This window comes from Pelodiscus sinensis, chromosome 8 (assembly GCF_049634645.1).
Source record: "Pelodiscus sinensis isolate JC-2024 chromosome 8, ASM4963464v1, whole genome shotgun sequence".
NCBI classification, from domain to species: domain Eukaryota; kingdom Metazoa; phylum Chordata; order Testudines; family Trionychidae; genus Pelodiscus; species Pelodiscus sinensis.
This window is the reverse complement of record NC_134718.1, coordinates 71186947-71203431: the sequence shown is the minus strand read 5'-3', so window position 1 is coordinate 71203431 and position 16485 is coordinate 71186947. Positions and strand designations below refer to the sequence as shown.

The 16485-nt window shown below is 44.7% G+C and overlaps 1 protein-coding gene across 3 annotated transcripts in view; it reads right to left on the bottom strand.

Annotated features, from left to right (window-relative positions):
• Positions 1 to 16485, bottom strand: part of STN1 (STN1 subunit of CST complex) — a 74667-nt gene that overhangs the window by 18476 nt on the left and 39706 nt on the right. For all 3 annotated transcript variants that reach the window (XM_075935532.1, XM_075935534.1, XM_075935535.1), the window contains 4 exons: positions 15967 to 16125; positions 12735 to 12846; positions 9089 to 9263; positions 81 to 203 (listed from right to left, as the gene is read on the bottom strand). In XM_075935532.1, the coding sequence (XP_075791647.1) occupies positions 81 to 203; positions 9089 to 9263; positions 12735 to 12846; positions 15967 to 16125 (569 nt within the window). The remainder of the gene's footprint in view (positions 1 to 80; positions 204 to 9088; positions 9264 to 12734; positions 12847 to 15966; positions 16126 to 16485) is intronic.

The following is a 16485-nucleotide window of genomic DNA, read 5'->3' as shown; positions in this document are numbered from 1 at the left end:
ATATTACAGAGCGCCTCCTATTTGACTTGACATTCATGATATCTGGTTACACATCCCACAATGAGAGTTCAGTTCCTTACATGATACAAGTCCTTGGGGAGGTTTGACTTCTGGAAAACCACTCCTTTTTCCTGAAGCACCTCTATTGCTTGTTTGAACGCACTGTGTATCAGTTTGGAGCTGGCTTCGCTTTTTGAATCCATCTGGATGGGGAAAAGGAACAAACAAAATACACACAAGATGTGAAGTCACAGTCCTGTTGAAGTCATTGGTGAAAATGAATTTCAATAGAGCCAGCATGTCAACCAGTCTTTTTAGACAGATATCTTCCTCAGCAAAGCCAAGCCAGTTCTTTGGCTCAAGAGTTCACAAGTTATATTATATACAATTTAAGCCAATTCTCAGGCCAGAAGGGAATCACAGGTTTGTACCCCAGCACGGCAGCAGAGCCACTCAAGTCACCAGTTGCCTTTTTAATTTTTGATGACGAGCCCATCACATAGAGCCACCTCCTCCTAACTCTGGAGCACTGCAACCCAGGAGGCTACTATGGTGTTTGATTGACATGGATTAGGAGATTGACTCATTTCCATCCTCCAACTGCAGCGACATACACGGGTTCTGATTTTGACAGACTTCACAACTTAGGTGGCCAGGACAAAGGGTAGGTCGAGCATTACTTTGTCTAGGTGACCTCCAACAAGAATTGGAGGGATGGTGACACTCTTCCCTCTGAGTCAGTTCTAAGCCAGTTTCCTAGAGAAGGAAGGGAATGGTGGCAGGAGCCATACAGACATGTGGAGCGAGAAAAAGGGAGTGATAAAAGAGGTGGAGGAGAGGAGATGCTACTTATCGACTGACAAATACTGTCTCATTGCATCCTTGTGTTCCCCCACACAAACATCTGTTGTTTTCTCTTATACTTAGAATGTAAGCTTTTTGAGTTGGGACTATCTTTCAGTTCTGTACAGTGTCCAGCACAGCAGGATACTGGCCCACGACCGAGGGGCGTAGGTGCTATAGTAATACAAATAATAGCAAAAAAAGAGTGGTTTAAAACATTGCTAACCCCAAGCATTCAGAATATCAAGAGTCAGGACACCCAAGATCATGACATTTTATAAAAGATAAAAGTGTATTTATTTTTATTTGCCATCTGTGGGGGGGGGGGTTATTCTTTTAACTCAGTGGGGGCACTGAGGTCATTTTTCAAGATTTTTTCCTACAAGCATGGAGAAAGTTTTACAAATTGAAAAAATAAAACAAAACATGAAATTGTGAAAGCTAAGACTCACGTTCAGATGACTCCAGGAACTGGGACTTTACAAAAGCAAATAAATATTGAAAGAATTGACACCACAGATTTTGCGATAGGAGGTAAGCAACATAAGAACAGCCATAGTGAGTGAGACCAATAGTCCAGCTAGCCCAGTATCTATCTAGCTCAATATCCTGTATTCAATGCCAATGCCAGGTGCTTCAGAAGGAACGGAGTCATCAATGCCCTGCTGTCTACTTCCAGTAGGCAGAGGCTAGAGGTACCCAGAGCATAGGGTTTTCTTCCTGACCATCTGGGCTGATAGTCATTGATTGCCTTATCCTCCTTGAACTGATCCAAAACGTTTTTTGAACCTGTTATAGTTTTGGATTTCACAATGTCCACTGGTAACCCACAGCTTGACTGTCCATTGTGTGAGTAAGTACTTCCTTGTATTTGTTTTAAACCCGCTGTCTATAATTTTATTAGGGGACCCATGGTTCTTGTGTTATGTGAAAAGGAAGTGTTATTTACCTTACTCACCAGCAAAGAGTAAGAGACACATACAAGATGAAGAGAGTTGTGGGGAAAACAGGAAGTGTGTTAAGGGGAGTAACTTTAGAGCAGTGGTCCCCAATCTTTTGGGGCTGCCGGGCACCCGGGGGCAGGGCCGCTCATGCGCCGCGCGCCCGGGACCGGCCCACCACGCACCATGCATCCGGGGGCGGGGCCGCCCATGGAAGCATAGTGGTCACATGGTGTCTCTTTTTTTTGGAGGTGGGGGGAGGGTTGAGAGAAACATGCTTTGCTTTACCGCGACTCTTCTAGCCAACTAAGGAAGCACATTTAGTGGCTTTTTTGCAAGAGGTTTTGATGGATGCTTTTTTTGAGTGAAATAGGGAAGATTGGGCACTTATCAGGGCTTTCACAAGAAAGTACAGCTTCCTCATGCCATGCATACTTCTCCACAAAAGGAAGGAAATGTTGCCCTTCTAGATGTTGGAATATACCTTCAACAGCAGGGATACTACCAGCAAAGCAATTGCCTCCTGCAAGATGCTGATCAATTTTTAATGCGAAAGCAATGAATCAGAGACTCAAAGAGAAAGACAAAAAAAATCTCCAAAGGAGTGTGATAATTATTCAGTTTGGTCTAATGCTGAGATCCCGTCAGCAGGAGGAGATAATTGGGAACATGCTCTGTGCAAGCTGACGCATGGCTCGGCTTGGATGGATACTGAAAGAGAATCATTAAGGACGCATGTCGAGAGATTGACAGAGCAAACAAACAGAACAGACTTTGGGATGAAAAGAAAAAAGCATCAGTTCCTGTTTATTGAAGCTTCTTTGACATGCACTCATGAACCTAGGTGAACAGGCCTACAACAACAGGTGATCCTTGGGACAGCTCCCCATCAAGGGAACTTGGTAGGCCCCATGAAAGGTAGAAGAGAATTGGCACAGAAAATTACAGGGGAACTCAGGGTACATCTATGCAGCCGGGCAAAACTCGAATTAAGCTATGCAACTTCAGCTATGTCAATTGAGTAGCTTAAATCAAAATAGCTTCCCTCAGCTTTTGGCACGGTCTGCACAGCAGGAAGCTGAAGGAAGAACACTCCTCCTTCACCTTCCCTTACTTCTCATAAAATGAGGGTTACAGGAGTTGGAGTAAAAATTCCCCCAGCTCACCATTTTTTAAAAAAAATAAAGGCTTGTAGTGTAGACTTGCACTATGTTACTTCGGAATAATGTCAGGTATTCCAAAATAACGCTACTGTGAAGACTTACCCACAGGGTCATTTTTCATTGCAAAAAGTATCCTAATGTGTCCCTCCGTCTTCACCCTTGGACTTGGTTCACGGTTTGGTAATTTTCCTCTTTACTGCAAACTACTCCTGGCCTTCAAATCCACTCAGACACCCTCCTTTTCAAGATGCTTCCCCCAGTTTACACAGCACACTCAAGGGGGTTAAAATATCCTCATATCATGGAACCTGGTACTATTTGTGTCAATTTCACTTTACTTCTCTCTTCTACAAAAAGTGACTTCACTTCCAAAGTAATCCCTAAAGCCTCTCTTGGCTGTTTTGGTGGCCTCACCATCTCCTACCCACTACCCAGGTGTCTCTCTGCTTTCTCCGATTTCAGACTGAGCTTTGTTTCATGGCTTTCAGGCTGCTTGGAACAAACCTCTCCATGCTCACTGAATCCCCAAAGATGCCCCATGCTTATGCCACAAATCATTACAATTACAGTGACCATACACCTTTTGGTATTGGGCTGTGTCAAGAGGCAACAGGCCCCTGAAGACCCTGTAAACTTATTCCCTTTGATTGGTTGTTGGGCCATGCACCACGGCTATTTTCGGAAAGGCCCAATACCCCAGTTCCTATGCAAATCTCTCTCGTCAGGGTATTACGGCCCAGAGGCCTCAGTTAATATACTAGCACCTCTAGTCAGGGTTTTATTACCCATCGGCCTCAGTTAATATGCAAGTCCCCCTCCTCAGGGTAATACGGCCGAGAGGTCTCAGTTCGTACGCAAGTCCCCTCTTCAGGGTATTATGGCCCCGGAGCCTGTTAATACACAAGATCCTGTAGTCAGGGCATTATGGCCCAGCGACCTAGCCATAAACACTAGAAAAACTCCCCCATACAGGGGTATGTAAGGATGGGTTAGGGGGACCGGGGCCCTCCCTCTCCCAGCTCAGGGCCTTGTTGGCAGTGGCACAGTCCACTGCTTGCTCAGCAGAGAATCCTGCCGCAACTCACTGAGCACTTGGGGAGCAATTCCCCACCCTGGGCTACTTCCCACCAGATCCTGGCAGACGTCCTCCCTGTATTCTCACTCTAAGCTGCCGGCTTCTCAGGTAGCCCCTCTCGGCCTGGCTGCTGCTGTTTGATCCTCTCAGCCAGCTAGGCCAAGGCATCTCGGTCAGGCTCAGTGAGGGGTTGATACACCCCGTCACAGGCTGTATAGGATCCCAGCTGTGTCACTGGACTGAGCTCTTAGGCAGGAATTGGGTTTTTTTCAGTACAAGCCCACCAACTATACAGCACTGTGTGCACATATGAGGTTACAGCAAATAAACACAATCTGTGGGAAGGTAACCCCCTATATCATATCACATCTCTGTCCCTCCTCCTGAAGGAGGATGAAGGCTTGGCAACTGGAGAGATAAAAGGACTGCAACATGACTCATCAAATAATACATTACCCCTCTACAGAGCAGCCCATTAGAGGACCTCAAGCTACTTCGGCTACGTCTACATTGGCCCCTTCTCCGGAAGAGGCATATTAATTTCCAACTTCAGAATAGGGAAATCCGCGGGGGATTTAAATATCCCCCGCGGGATTTAAATATCCCCTGTGGGATTTAAATAAACATGGCCGCCGCTTTTTTTCCGGCTTGGGGAAAAGCCGGAAAAAAGCGTCTAGACTGGCGCGATCCTCCGGAATAAAGCCCTTTTCCGGAGGACTTCTTATTCCTACTTTGAAGTAGGAATAAGAGATCCTCCGGAAAAGGGCTTTATTCCGGAGGATCGCGCCAGTCTAGACGCTTTTTTCCGGCTTTTCCCCAAGCCGGAAAAAAAGCGGCGGCCATGTTTATTTAAATCCTTCATGAACATTAGTGATTTACAGCCTGATCTAAAGCACCCTGAAAAAGAATCCCATTGACTTCTATGGCTTTGCGGACATTCTCAATTCTCACTTCCATGTGAGTTAGGTACAATTACTGGCCTATATTGTTCCAGTGACTAGATTTTAGGTTCTTCAGTTTTAGAGTACTCAATTTGGGACACCTTAAAGAGATCTGATTTCACCTTAAAGAGATCTGCCAAGAGCACAGAGACCTGAAAATCAGCCCCTTTAAAAGGTGCGTCAAGTGGAGTGCCCAAAAATGGAGGCATCCAAAATCACCAGCCACTTTTGTAAGTTTAGGCCACTATCCCTATTCTGCACATGGGAAACAGAGGCAGAGTTTAAATAATGTCTTCCCCGCTTTGCACATGGAGCCTGTGGCAGAGCCAGCAATAAATCCAAGTCTCACATTACACCACAGACTAGAATTTGTGTAGCCAGTTATTCTCACCTTATGCCTTTCAAAAAAGCTATCCAAGCAAAACAGGCCAAGGTGCACAGTGATGCAGGAATTATCTTCTTTGCTGGGGAAGACTGTTGAAGGCACAGCACACCCAAGGGCTTAAAGTATCTTGGTATAATGGAACGTGGTATTGTCTGTGTCAGCGTCTCTTTTCACACAGTGCTTAAGCCTGGTCTTAGAGCAGGTGACAAGTTCAGTAAGAGATTCCTTGGCTTGTCAGGCATAGTGTCATCTTGTCATCATATCTGCACTATAGTCTCAAGAGGAAGAGATAAATCCATGTCAGCAAGCTGATGGGCAAGCCCTTTAGTAGTAGATATGTATGCACCAGGACACACAAGAAATCCAAGCTTAGAGTAAATATAAACAGCATTTTAAATTCCATGTTATAAATATTTGTCCTTGTTGACCCTGAGGTTATAATCAGACCAAGGAAAATATAAGCTGACGGGTCTGGAAAACACAATTCCAAAAGAGCTGTCCAAGCTAGTGACATGTTAACATCCCACTTGGTATTAAAATAGCACATTGTACAGCCTCATAACGAAGGAAGTGCAAAAAAACCCTGCTTAGCTCAGGAAACAAAACCATAGGGTATGATGCAACTGTGGCTGCTTGGTTGTGAGCCATACCAAGGAGCTATTTACTCCAGTTCAGGAACTGGATGGATAAAATTTATATATAGTTTTCATTCAAAGAAGAACCAAATACTCGTTCATCTGTCAAACACAATAGCACTCTTAGCTGGACTTAGGATCTTCTTGGGCATGCTAAATACTGGGTGACATTTGTCTCCACTTCCTGCATAGAAACCTCAAAGTAGTATTTATCTTATCTATTTTTGAAACCCAGTTATTCTCTCAACAGTCACTAGTGGGGGAAATGATATAGCTCAAACATATGGGGAGAGATCCAAGGTTTTTTAAATTATTTTGTTAGCAAAAACTAATAGGAATGTGTGTTTGTATTTAATAAAATTGATTTAAAAAAATCTATCCCCTTTCAGTATTTTAAAATCCTAAACACTGCAACCTTGTGCTAGAGATAATGAGAGCCACCAAGGAAACTGATTATATATCAAAGTCTAATTGAGTCCTACACAGTGTTCAGGTTACATGCAAGAAGTAAACAAATATATCATTTAACAGGATGTGCTTGAGAGAGTTACATTTTGGGTATCCTAGTATAACCCTTTCACTCTATATTAAAATATTAGACCCAATTCTCTTTTGCCCTGCCCCTTCTGTAGCCATTTGCACTGTACCCAATTTGGTGTAAGACATTACAAAAAAAAAATCACTTTAGTGGCTTTATAGCCACTTGGCACTCATGCAAATGGTTGCCTGGGAAATGAAGAATCAGGTGCATTATTTTGTTGAGGTCCATTCAGTCTCTTGGAGGGTACAAAGAATGAATACTGTCCAATGACCAAGTAGATGGGCAATCATTACCTGCTCTGACAAATGGGCACTAGCAGGAGTGGGCCTGAAGATGTGTACATCACAGAACAGATTCTCCCTTTTACAAATACTTTGTAAGGTGGATTAATTAGGAAACGCACCTGGGAGAACTACTGTTTTTCCAGGAGGAACACTGGGTACCTGACTCCTTGTGATTTATAAAAGCCACTTACACCAAGAGCTGCAAGATCAGGGATCTATATTTATATTTATAAATCCCTCTCTCCTCCCAGATCAGGGATCCATTGTGATGAGCACTGTACACACATCGTTCTATACTCGGAATAGCTTTTGTAAGCCATTTGTTCTGTTTCTTCTACAAATGCTGTGTAGGAACTTGTCAAAATGATCATTCCTTTCTATAACCCAGATGGTTAACCCAGATGTCCAATCCTGTGTTTGATGTTCTTGTACTGGTTTCTTTACCACAAACTGTCAGGGCTCCTGTTAATATTCATTCTTCTTTGCTTTGTTAAGAGCACAACAACAAAAGCTCCTTTAATAAAAGGAGGCCAAAAATAGTCTCCAGGAAGCAACCACTAGGAAGCATTTTACGGACCTGCAGGGAGTAATTTTCATTACTGCGTGAATTGAATGAAGAAGTTTTTTTCAGTTAAATGTCCCTCTATAGTGCTGCAAATCTAAAGTCAGAGAGTTATGTTAGCAACAGAACCAAACTAGGAGCAGTAAAATGCAAAAGTGAATCAGCTTAACCAATAATCAGGTTTAATACTCTTGGTTGTTTTTAGTAACACAGCTAAAGAAATAATTATGTACATATACCAGCCAGTCTCAATTCATGTAAATCAGGATAGCTCCATTAACTTCAATGGAGAGACACCAATTTACACCAGTTGAGAATCTGGCCTGTTACATAAGAACATAAGAATGGCCGTACTGGGTCAGACCAAAGGTTCACCTAGCCCAGCAGCCTGTCTGCCGACAGTGGCCAGCACCAGGTGCCCCAGAGGTGGTGGACTGAAGACAATGATCAAGCGATTTGTCTCCTGCCATCCTTTTCCAGCCTCTGAAAACAGAAGCCATGGACACTATTTCTATCCCCTGGCTAATAGCCTTTTATGGACCTAACCTCTGTGAAATTATCTAGCTTCTCTTTAACTCTGTCATAGTCCTAGCCTTCACAGCCTCCTCTGGCAAGGAGTTCCACAGGTTGACTACGTGCTGTGTGAAGAAGAACTTTCTTTTATTAGTTTTAAACCTGCTACCCATTAATTTCATTTGGTGTCCTCTAGTTCTTCTATTATGGGAACTAATAAATAACTTTTCTTTATTCACCCTCTCCACACCACTCATGATTTTATAGACCTCTATCATATCCCCCCTTAGTCTCCTCTTTTCTAAACTGAAAAGTCCCAGTCGCTTTAGCCTCTCTTTATATGGGACCCGTTCCAAACCCCTAATCATTTTAGTTGCCCTTTTCTGAACCCTTTCCAAGGCCAAAATATCTTTTTTGAGGTGAAAGAGACCACAGCTGTACACAATACTCAAGATGTGGGCGTACCATAGTTTTATACAGGGGCAGTATACTGTTCATCTCAATATCATTACATTTTTAGCATGTTATATGTCCATGTTACCATTTAGCCAGTATCAGAATGAGAACCAGAGACCATACTAGCATATTTTGGAAAGTGCCCTATTTTTCAGTTTCTTGATGTACAGCTGACTCCAATTACATCTAGGCTTCTGATCTCCACTCCATCCCACAATCTTGGCATTGCACAACTGGAGGCGTCCAACAAGGAGAATCTTTAATGGGAAGCAGATGTTCACCCACTCTTTTGTAAGTTTAAACCTAGTTTAATATATTGGCCTTCAATCCTCTGTTCTTGATCAAGTTCAGTACTACCCAGGCCTGGTCCACAAACTGCTTCAGTACCTTCAAGACATCTCCTATGCTGATATTTCCAATGTGCATGTAGTTTTCATAGATGTATGCAAGTTAAGAGTTTGAACAGTGCCATTATTAGATGATTGAGTACACCCCTGCAGCAAGCATAATATTGTTTCCTACAACAGAGGTTTCCCCAACCCTTCACCAGCCCCGTTTTAAATGTCTGAAGTTACAAGGCCTGCCAGGTACTGTCAATTCATCCCAAAAATTAAAGATCAGGAACTGGCACCCAAATGCAAACAGATGATCCAAAACCCAAGACATTTCCACATATACAAATCTGTAAGCAAACAAGAGGCACTATTTTCCATACTCAACGGTCAAAACCCAGCAATAACTGTGCTTACTTGCTGAGAGGTAGTCCTGAAGAGAGGCTGACTGGCCAGTGACACCAAGGATTCAACTGTTTCCAGCTCCTGTTGGTAAAAGGTCTGAATTCTGTTCTCCAATAGGAAATCTTTCACTTTCTCACTCAACACGTCAATTGCAATTGAGCTGGTAAAGTTCACACCACCTGAGGCACTATAGGGATACAAAACTGTTAGAATATATAACAAGTCAAAAAGTACGTAGCCAAGTTTTTCAAAAACAGGCCTGTAAAGTTCAGCTCAGAGTGTGGGATTTTCAAATGTGCCAAAACAGAGCTCAAAAGACCTCATCCTGGAGGTGAATGCCTGGCTGCAAAGATGGTGTTGCCGGGAGGGCTTTGGCTTCCTCGACCACGGGATGCCATTCCAAGAGGGACTGCTAAGCAGGGATGGGGTTCACCTTTCGAGAAAAGTGAAGACTGCATTTGGATGCAGACTGACTAACCTAGCAAGGAGGGCTTTAAACTAGGTTCAACGGGGGCAGGTGATCAAAGCCCAGAGGTAAGTGAAGAACATGGAAACCTGGGAGATAGGTCAGAAATGGGAGGGAATGTGGGCTATTACAGCAGAGAAAAAGACGGGACAAAGCAAAACTTGGAGGCAATATCAAATCAGTATCTTAGATGCCTATATACAAATTCAAGAAGTATGGATAATAAGCAGGAAGAACCTGAAGTGCTAATAAATAAACATAACTATGACATTGTTGATATCACAGAGACTTAGTGGAATAATACACATGATTGGAATAATGATATAGGAGGGTACAGTTTACTTGGGAAGGACAGGCAGGGGAAAAAGGGAAGAGGTATTGCCTTATATATTAAAAATGTATACACTTGGACTGAGGTGGAGATGGACATGGGGACAGAGGTGTTGAGAATCTCTGGGTTAGGCTAAAAGGGTGATGTCATGCTAGGGGTCTACTACAGGCCCTCTACCCAGGTAGAAGAGGTGGATGAGGCTTTTTTTAAACAATTAACAAAATCATCCAAAGCATAGGATTTGGTGGTGATGGGGGACTTCAACTATCCAGACATATATTAGGAAACTAACACAGAGGGCCATAGACTATCCAATAAGTTCTTGAACTGTACTGAAGAAAACTTTTTATTTCAGAAGGTTGAAAAAGCTACTGGGGTGGGGTAGGAGAAGCTGGTTGAGAAGTTAAAAGTGGAAGGCAGTTTGGGTGAAAGTGATCAAGAAATCATAGAGTTTATGATTCTAAGGAATGGTAGAAGGAAGAACAGCAAAATAGAGACAATGGATTTCAGGAAGGCAGATTTTGGTAAGCTCAGAGAGCTGGTAAGTAAGGTCCCATGGGAAGCAAAACTAAGGGGAAAAACATCGGATCAGAGTTGGCAGTTTTTCAAAGGGACATTATTAAGGGCTCAAAAGCAAGCTATTCCGCTGTGTAGGAAAGATAGAAGGTATGGCAAAAGACCGCCTTGACTTAACCAGAAGATCCTGAATGATCTAAAAATCAAAAGGAGTCATATAAAAAGTGGAAACTAGGACACATTACAAAGAATGAATATAAGCAAACAATACAGGTATGCAGGGGCAAGATTAGAAAGGCAAAGGCACAAAGCAAGCTCAAACTAGCTACAGACATAAAGGGAAACTAGAAGAATTTCTATAAATATATTAGAAGCAAGAAGACGACCAAGGACGGGGTAGGTCCATTGCTCCATGAGGAGGAAGAAACAATAACAGGAAATTTGGAAATGGCAGAAGTGCTTAATGACTTCTTTGTATCGGTCTTCACCAAGAAGTCTGATGATGAAGGAATGCCTAACACAGTGAATACTAGTGGGTATTGGGTAGGTTTAGAAGATAAAATAAAAAAAGAACAAAGTTAAAAATTACTTAGAAAAGTTAGATGTCTGCAAGTCACCAGGGCCTGATGAAATGCATCCTAGAATACTCAAGGAGCTGATAGAGGAGGTATCTGAGCCTTTAGCTATCATCTTTGGAAAATCATGGAAGACGGGAGAAATTCCAGAAGACTGGAAAAGGGCAAATCTAGTGCCCATCTATAAAAAGGGAAATAAGAACAATCCAGGAAACTACAGACCAGTCAGTTTAATTTCTGTGCCAGGGAAGATAATGGAGCAAGTAATTAAGGAATTACTACAAACACCTGGAAGATAATAAGGTGATAGGTAACAGCCAGCATGGATTTGTAAAGAACAAATCATGTCAAACCAATCTGACAGTTTTTTTTGATAGGATAACGAGTCTTGTGGATAAGGGAGAAGTGGTAGTCGGGATATACCTAGACTTTGGTAAGGCATTTGATAAAGTCTTGCATGATATTCTCATCAATAAACTAGGCAAATACAACTTAGATGGGGCTACTCTAAGGTGGGTGCATAAGTGGCTGGATAACCATTCTCAGAGAGTAGTTATTAATGGTTCACAATCCTGCTGAACGGGCATAACAAGTGGGGTTCTTCTGCAGGGGTCTGTTTTGGGACCAGTTTTGTTCAATATCTTCATCAACAATTTAGATAGTGGCATAGAGAGTACGCTTATTCAGCTTGAAAATGATACCAAGCTGGGAGGAGTTGCAACTGCTTTGGAGGATAGGGTCATAATTCAAAATTATTTGGACAAGCTAGAGAAATGATCTGAGATAAACAGGATGAAGTTTAAGAAGGACAAATACACAAAGGACATTTTGTTTACGTTGACTGTCCACAGGCATGATGTGGTTCACTGTTTCCAGAAAATGGGAGCTGCGGGAAGCAGTGGCCAGAAGGTCTCCACAGCCCACACTGCTTCCTGCAACTACCATTGGCCAAGAACGGCAAACAGTGGCCAATTGGAGCTGGGGGTGGGGGTGGGGGAGAAACTGTGCCTGCAGACTGTCAACATAAACAAAATGTCTCACGACCCACCAGTGGATCACCTTGGTGGGCTGCAAGCCAGAGGTTACCCACCACTGGGCTGTACTCTCTAAATTAAAAAATATATATATTAGTTCATGCTGTTAGGTGTGTTTGTGCAGAAGTGGGGTGAGGATGCAGCTGCATGGAGGTGGATTTGAAGGGAGAAATGTCTTCTAAGGTTCTGTGTTTTGGTCCTCCACCCCAAAGATCTTGGACATGAAAATCTAAAGGGAGGCCCATATGCAGGGGAGTATGAAAGCACTCCACCATGGTCCCCCAAGTAAGCATTCTCCAGCCAGCCAGGGGAAGGCAGGAGCAGCGTGTTGCCTGAGCCTCCCTCCCCCATGCTCTTACTAGTCGGGAGAAAGCTGGGGCTTATTTCCCCACTTACTTGGGGGGCCGCGGTGGTGCATTCGCACGTTTACAAAAAAAGCCCCCTCTCCCCCGAAATTCCTGTGTATGGGCCTGAAAGGGCAGCGCCTTATGGCAAGTCAAAATTGTGTGAGTCAGAAGAGGCTGCCCAACTACATTGTCTTGCCCTAATGGCTGGGCACACTGTTTCTAAAGTATTTCCAGCCTTTTCCAGTGCAGCAACCTGCTGAGCAACACGCTTTGCTTTTAATCTGGCTACCATGATATTCACCTCCAGGATGAAGAGCCACATTAACTCCTGCTAATGGCTGTGAGTATTTCACACCTAGACTGGATACCAACATAACCATCCTATTTACCTCTGTGCTTCCTCTGGGATTTTGAAAGGCTTATCATAAACTTCTCTGTAGAGACATGGCAACTTCAACATCCTTGAAATCTGAACATCACACGTAGGATCATTCACTTTATCTGCAAGGATATGAAGGAAAAAACTACCAGGGCTTTGATATTAATTCATTAGCTGAGCACAGCTGAGCTGCTACAGTACTACAAATACACTGGTGCAGCACAAAAGAGTTTCTTATGCCAAACATGGCTGGCACATTTTGTTCTAGAAGAAAAAAAAATGTTTGATGTTATTACTTAACCAAAAGGCAACCATAAACCAAGTGCTTTTACCCTGAAAAAGCAAAATGATTATTGTGATAGTTTGGGTGTGTGTCCCGTTTTGAATTGGCTTTATGAACACTGTACTACTTATTACAGTCATTCTGAATTCTATCACCCTTTCGATTGCAAGATACCTGCATGTCGGGAGGAGCTAAGTCTGGGAAGCTATGACAAAGCAATCAAGAATGAGCCTTCCCAGGTGAAACAATTGGTTACAAGGCTTTGCAGGTAATCTCTGCACAGAAACCCATTTGGGGAGAAAGGTGCACTGGACTCCTCCCTATCCTCAGCGCATGGCTTAAAGAGCTGCAGATTCTTCATTTGCCCACCTGACTGAAAGGCACAGCCCAGTGACGGGCAACTCTGATTAGCAAGTGGGCCACACAAGTGGCCCTCTGTCTCAGTGGGCTGCATGTGGTCTGCACACCTGCTCACAGCCCTCTCACACGCAGGGGCACTGGAACCTCGCACTTACCCAGTCTTCCCTCTCCCTTCCAGAGCTGGAATACTGTGAATTACTGATTCGTGGTGCTCCAAAAGTGCTGGGAGGCAGGGGGAAAAGTAGGATGTGCAGGGCTCCAGTGCACCAGTGTGCAAGAGGTATGTGGGGAAGGGGAGCAGACAGAAGGTTCTGGGCTGAACCCCAGTGGGCTGCATGCGGACTGCGGGCCACAGATTGCCCACCTCTGGCACAGACTGTTTTAAAAGTGTGCGTTTCCAAGTGAAACTGAAGACCCAGAAGAAGGGATCTTGCTTCCCTAATGGGCATGAACCAGAGACTCAAAAAAGGTGCTGAGATCAGACAGAAAGGGATTGCAGACCAGCCATTGATATGGGTGAGCTGGTCAAAAACCTGAGGTGCTGCTATAAGCAGGGTGCCTCCAAAGCACCTGTGCCCCTTCTCCTGCTGCTCTTCTGTCATCTGCAGCTGCACTACTCCTGCCCCCTGCCTTGGTGCTCCCGTCCCCTCTGCCCATGTACCCCATCTCCAAATAGCAGGGATGGGGGGAGAGAGGTCACAAGTGACATGGAGCTGCTGTCTGAACAAGCCTTCAGTCGGGTGATTGCCATTGTTCTTAAAGGCACCAGACTGTGTCTCGGACAGAGTGCATCTCTCTCACACACAAACTCTCTCTCTTTCACACTGTGACCGGACAGACTGCCTCTGCCCCTCCGAGGCGGATCTGCCCCGCACTGACCCGGCAGTCGCCCTTGCGCTCCTAGGGGCAGACCGGGAGGCACAGAGGCTTTGTCTGCCGTGCACGGCTGCGGCGACCCAGCGGAACAGTGGGGACGGGGTTAGCCACACGGGCGAAACGCGGTGGCAGGATGCGCCTGCGGGGCTGGCGGGTGACGTCAGCACGGCGAGGGGGGTGCTCTCACGTCAGTAGGGTTGGCGGGTGACTTCAGCAGGGCGGGAAGGTTTAAAAGGAGACTACTGGGCAAGCGAGGGGGGAACCCGGCCAGGAGAGGTAGGGCGCCAGTTCCAAAGGGGAAGGAGGAGGGTTCTGCAAGAAGGGAGGGGAGGAGGAGGAAGGGAGCGGAGGCAGACTGCAGGGTAGGAAGCAGCCCAGGGCGGGGCCTGGAAGTGTGGCCGGTGAGCTGGCAAGTTGCGGGCTAAAACGCCCACCGGCTGGACAGGTTTGGTCGAACCTGTCCTTAGGGCATGAAAGAGGGCGGGCCTGGGCCCCTCTACCCCGCAGCCACCCGTCAGTGGAGCCACCAGCATGCGAGACTCAGGATACTTGTGACCAAAGCGCGGGGGAGACCCCAAGACTAGACCAATCCCCCTCTGGGGCGGCAGGACAGCGAGTGGCGGGCTGAACGTGCACGGAACTGGCACCGGTAGGCCCCTCACCCCAACACAAACCCACATGTATTCCCTGTAATTTTATTCTTCCAAAGTTCTGTTATTTTAGCTTTTTGACTAGTCTATGCATTTCATAATTTTATGTATCTCTTATGTTTAAAATTTAATTCTTTGAGTAGTGAAAGTTCCAACATGCCTAATGTCCCGGATGGCATAAATATCATTATTACTTTTATTATCATATTTGCTTTGACATTCATCATTCAAAGTGATGCAGTCAGATAATGGTATTGTTCTAGAACAGTGGTGAGCAACCTGTGGAACCATCAGGGTCATCTGACTCGGGGCCATGAGACACTTTGATGTTGACCATCCGTAGTTACCCCTCCGTCCCCTGCAGCTCCCACGGGCTGTGGTTTGCCATTCCTGGCCAATGGGAGCTGCAGGAAGCAGAAGCCAGCACATCTCTGAGGCCCCTTTGCCTGTAGATTCCACCCCCACAGTTCCCATTGGCCAAGAACACCAAAATGCAGCCACTGGGAGCTGCAGGGGGCAGTGCCTGCGGATGGTAAACATTAGCAGAATGTCTCATCACCCCCCAACGGTTCACCCTCATGCTGCCCGTGGGCCAAAGGTTGCCCACCACTGTTCTAGAATGTATCTTTAGCTTGAACTAGCTTTAGCAGTGCCAGTTTAAAAAACATTAGCTACACACATAACATTAGACACAGGGCAGATGAAAGTTGCTTATTTTCAAAACATATTTTTAATTCTATCTGTAAAATAACTTAAATTGCATGAAAATAAATGACCACTGCGTACTTCCAGGGGGACACGTACCCCTGAGACCCACTGCTTTAGAAAGACCTACAAAGAAGAGATGCATACCCTACCGTGGGACTAAATGTATGTTGCTTATAAAAACACATTCAGTTTGATGCCAAGAACTACAATGCAGAAATATATCGGAAATCAAATCAAATATAGGATATATGAGAGGTTCTGAGATAAAGCTGAAGCAGTTAGTAACTTAATATCCATCACTGTGGTCTTGTCACAAGCTCACTTAAAAAACCCACACACACTTAAGAGAAAGAGATACTGCTCACAATAGTTGGATGCCTGGATTTCTCGCTGCTCTCTGTAGATTCGGACATGACCTCGGACCCTGACAATATCCCCAATTTCCAGCTTTGTTTTTCGGAGCATCTCCTCCTGGAGCTTCTTCATCTGTTCAAGTAGATCATGGCTGCAAGATGTGCCAGGTACTGATGCAAAAGATTTTGGGAAACCAGAGATAAGTATTAGAATGATGCTTTTCCTGTCACAATTTCAAGGCTAAGTTACCGGGGAAGATCAGCTAAAACCAAGTTACTCACCCTATGCAGTGAATGAGGTTCTTTGTGATGTGTGTCCCTATGGGTGTTCCACTCCAGGTGTCAGAGCATTCAAGCGCCGCTGATCAGAGTTTTGCGGTAACTGTGCCTGTCTGGGTCATGCATTCACTGTGACCGTCTCATGGTGCCATTGGTACCTCATCTAGTGTGCATGTGACCTGACCCTTTTAGTTCCTTCTCTAAGTAGGTCCATATGGAAAATTCCAAAGCAGAGGGGAGGAAGCTGGATAA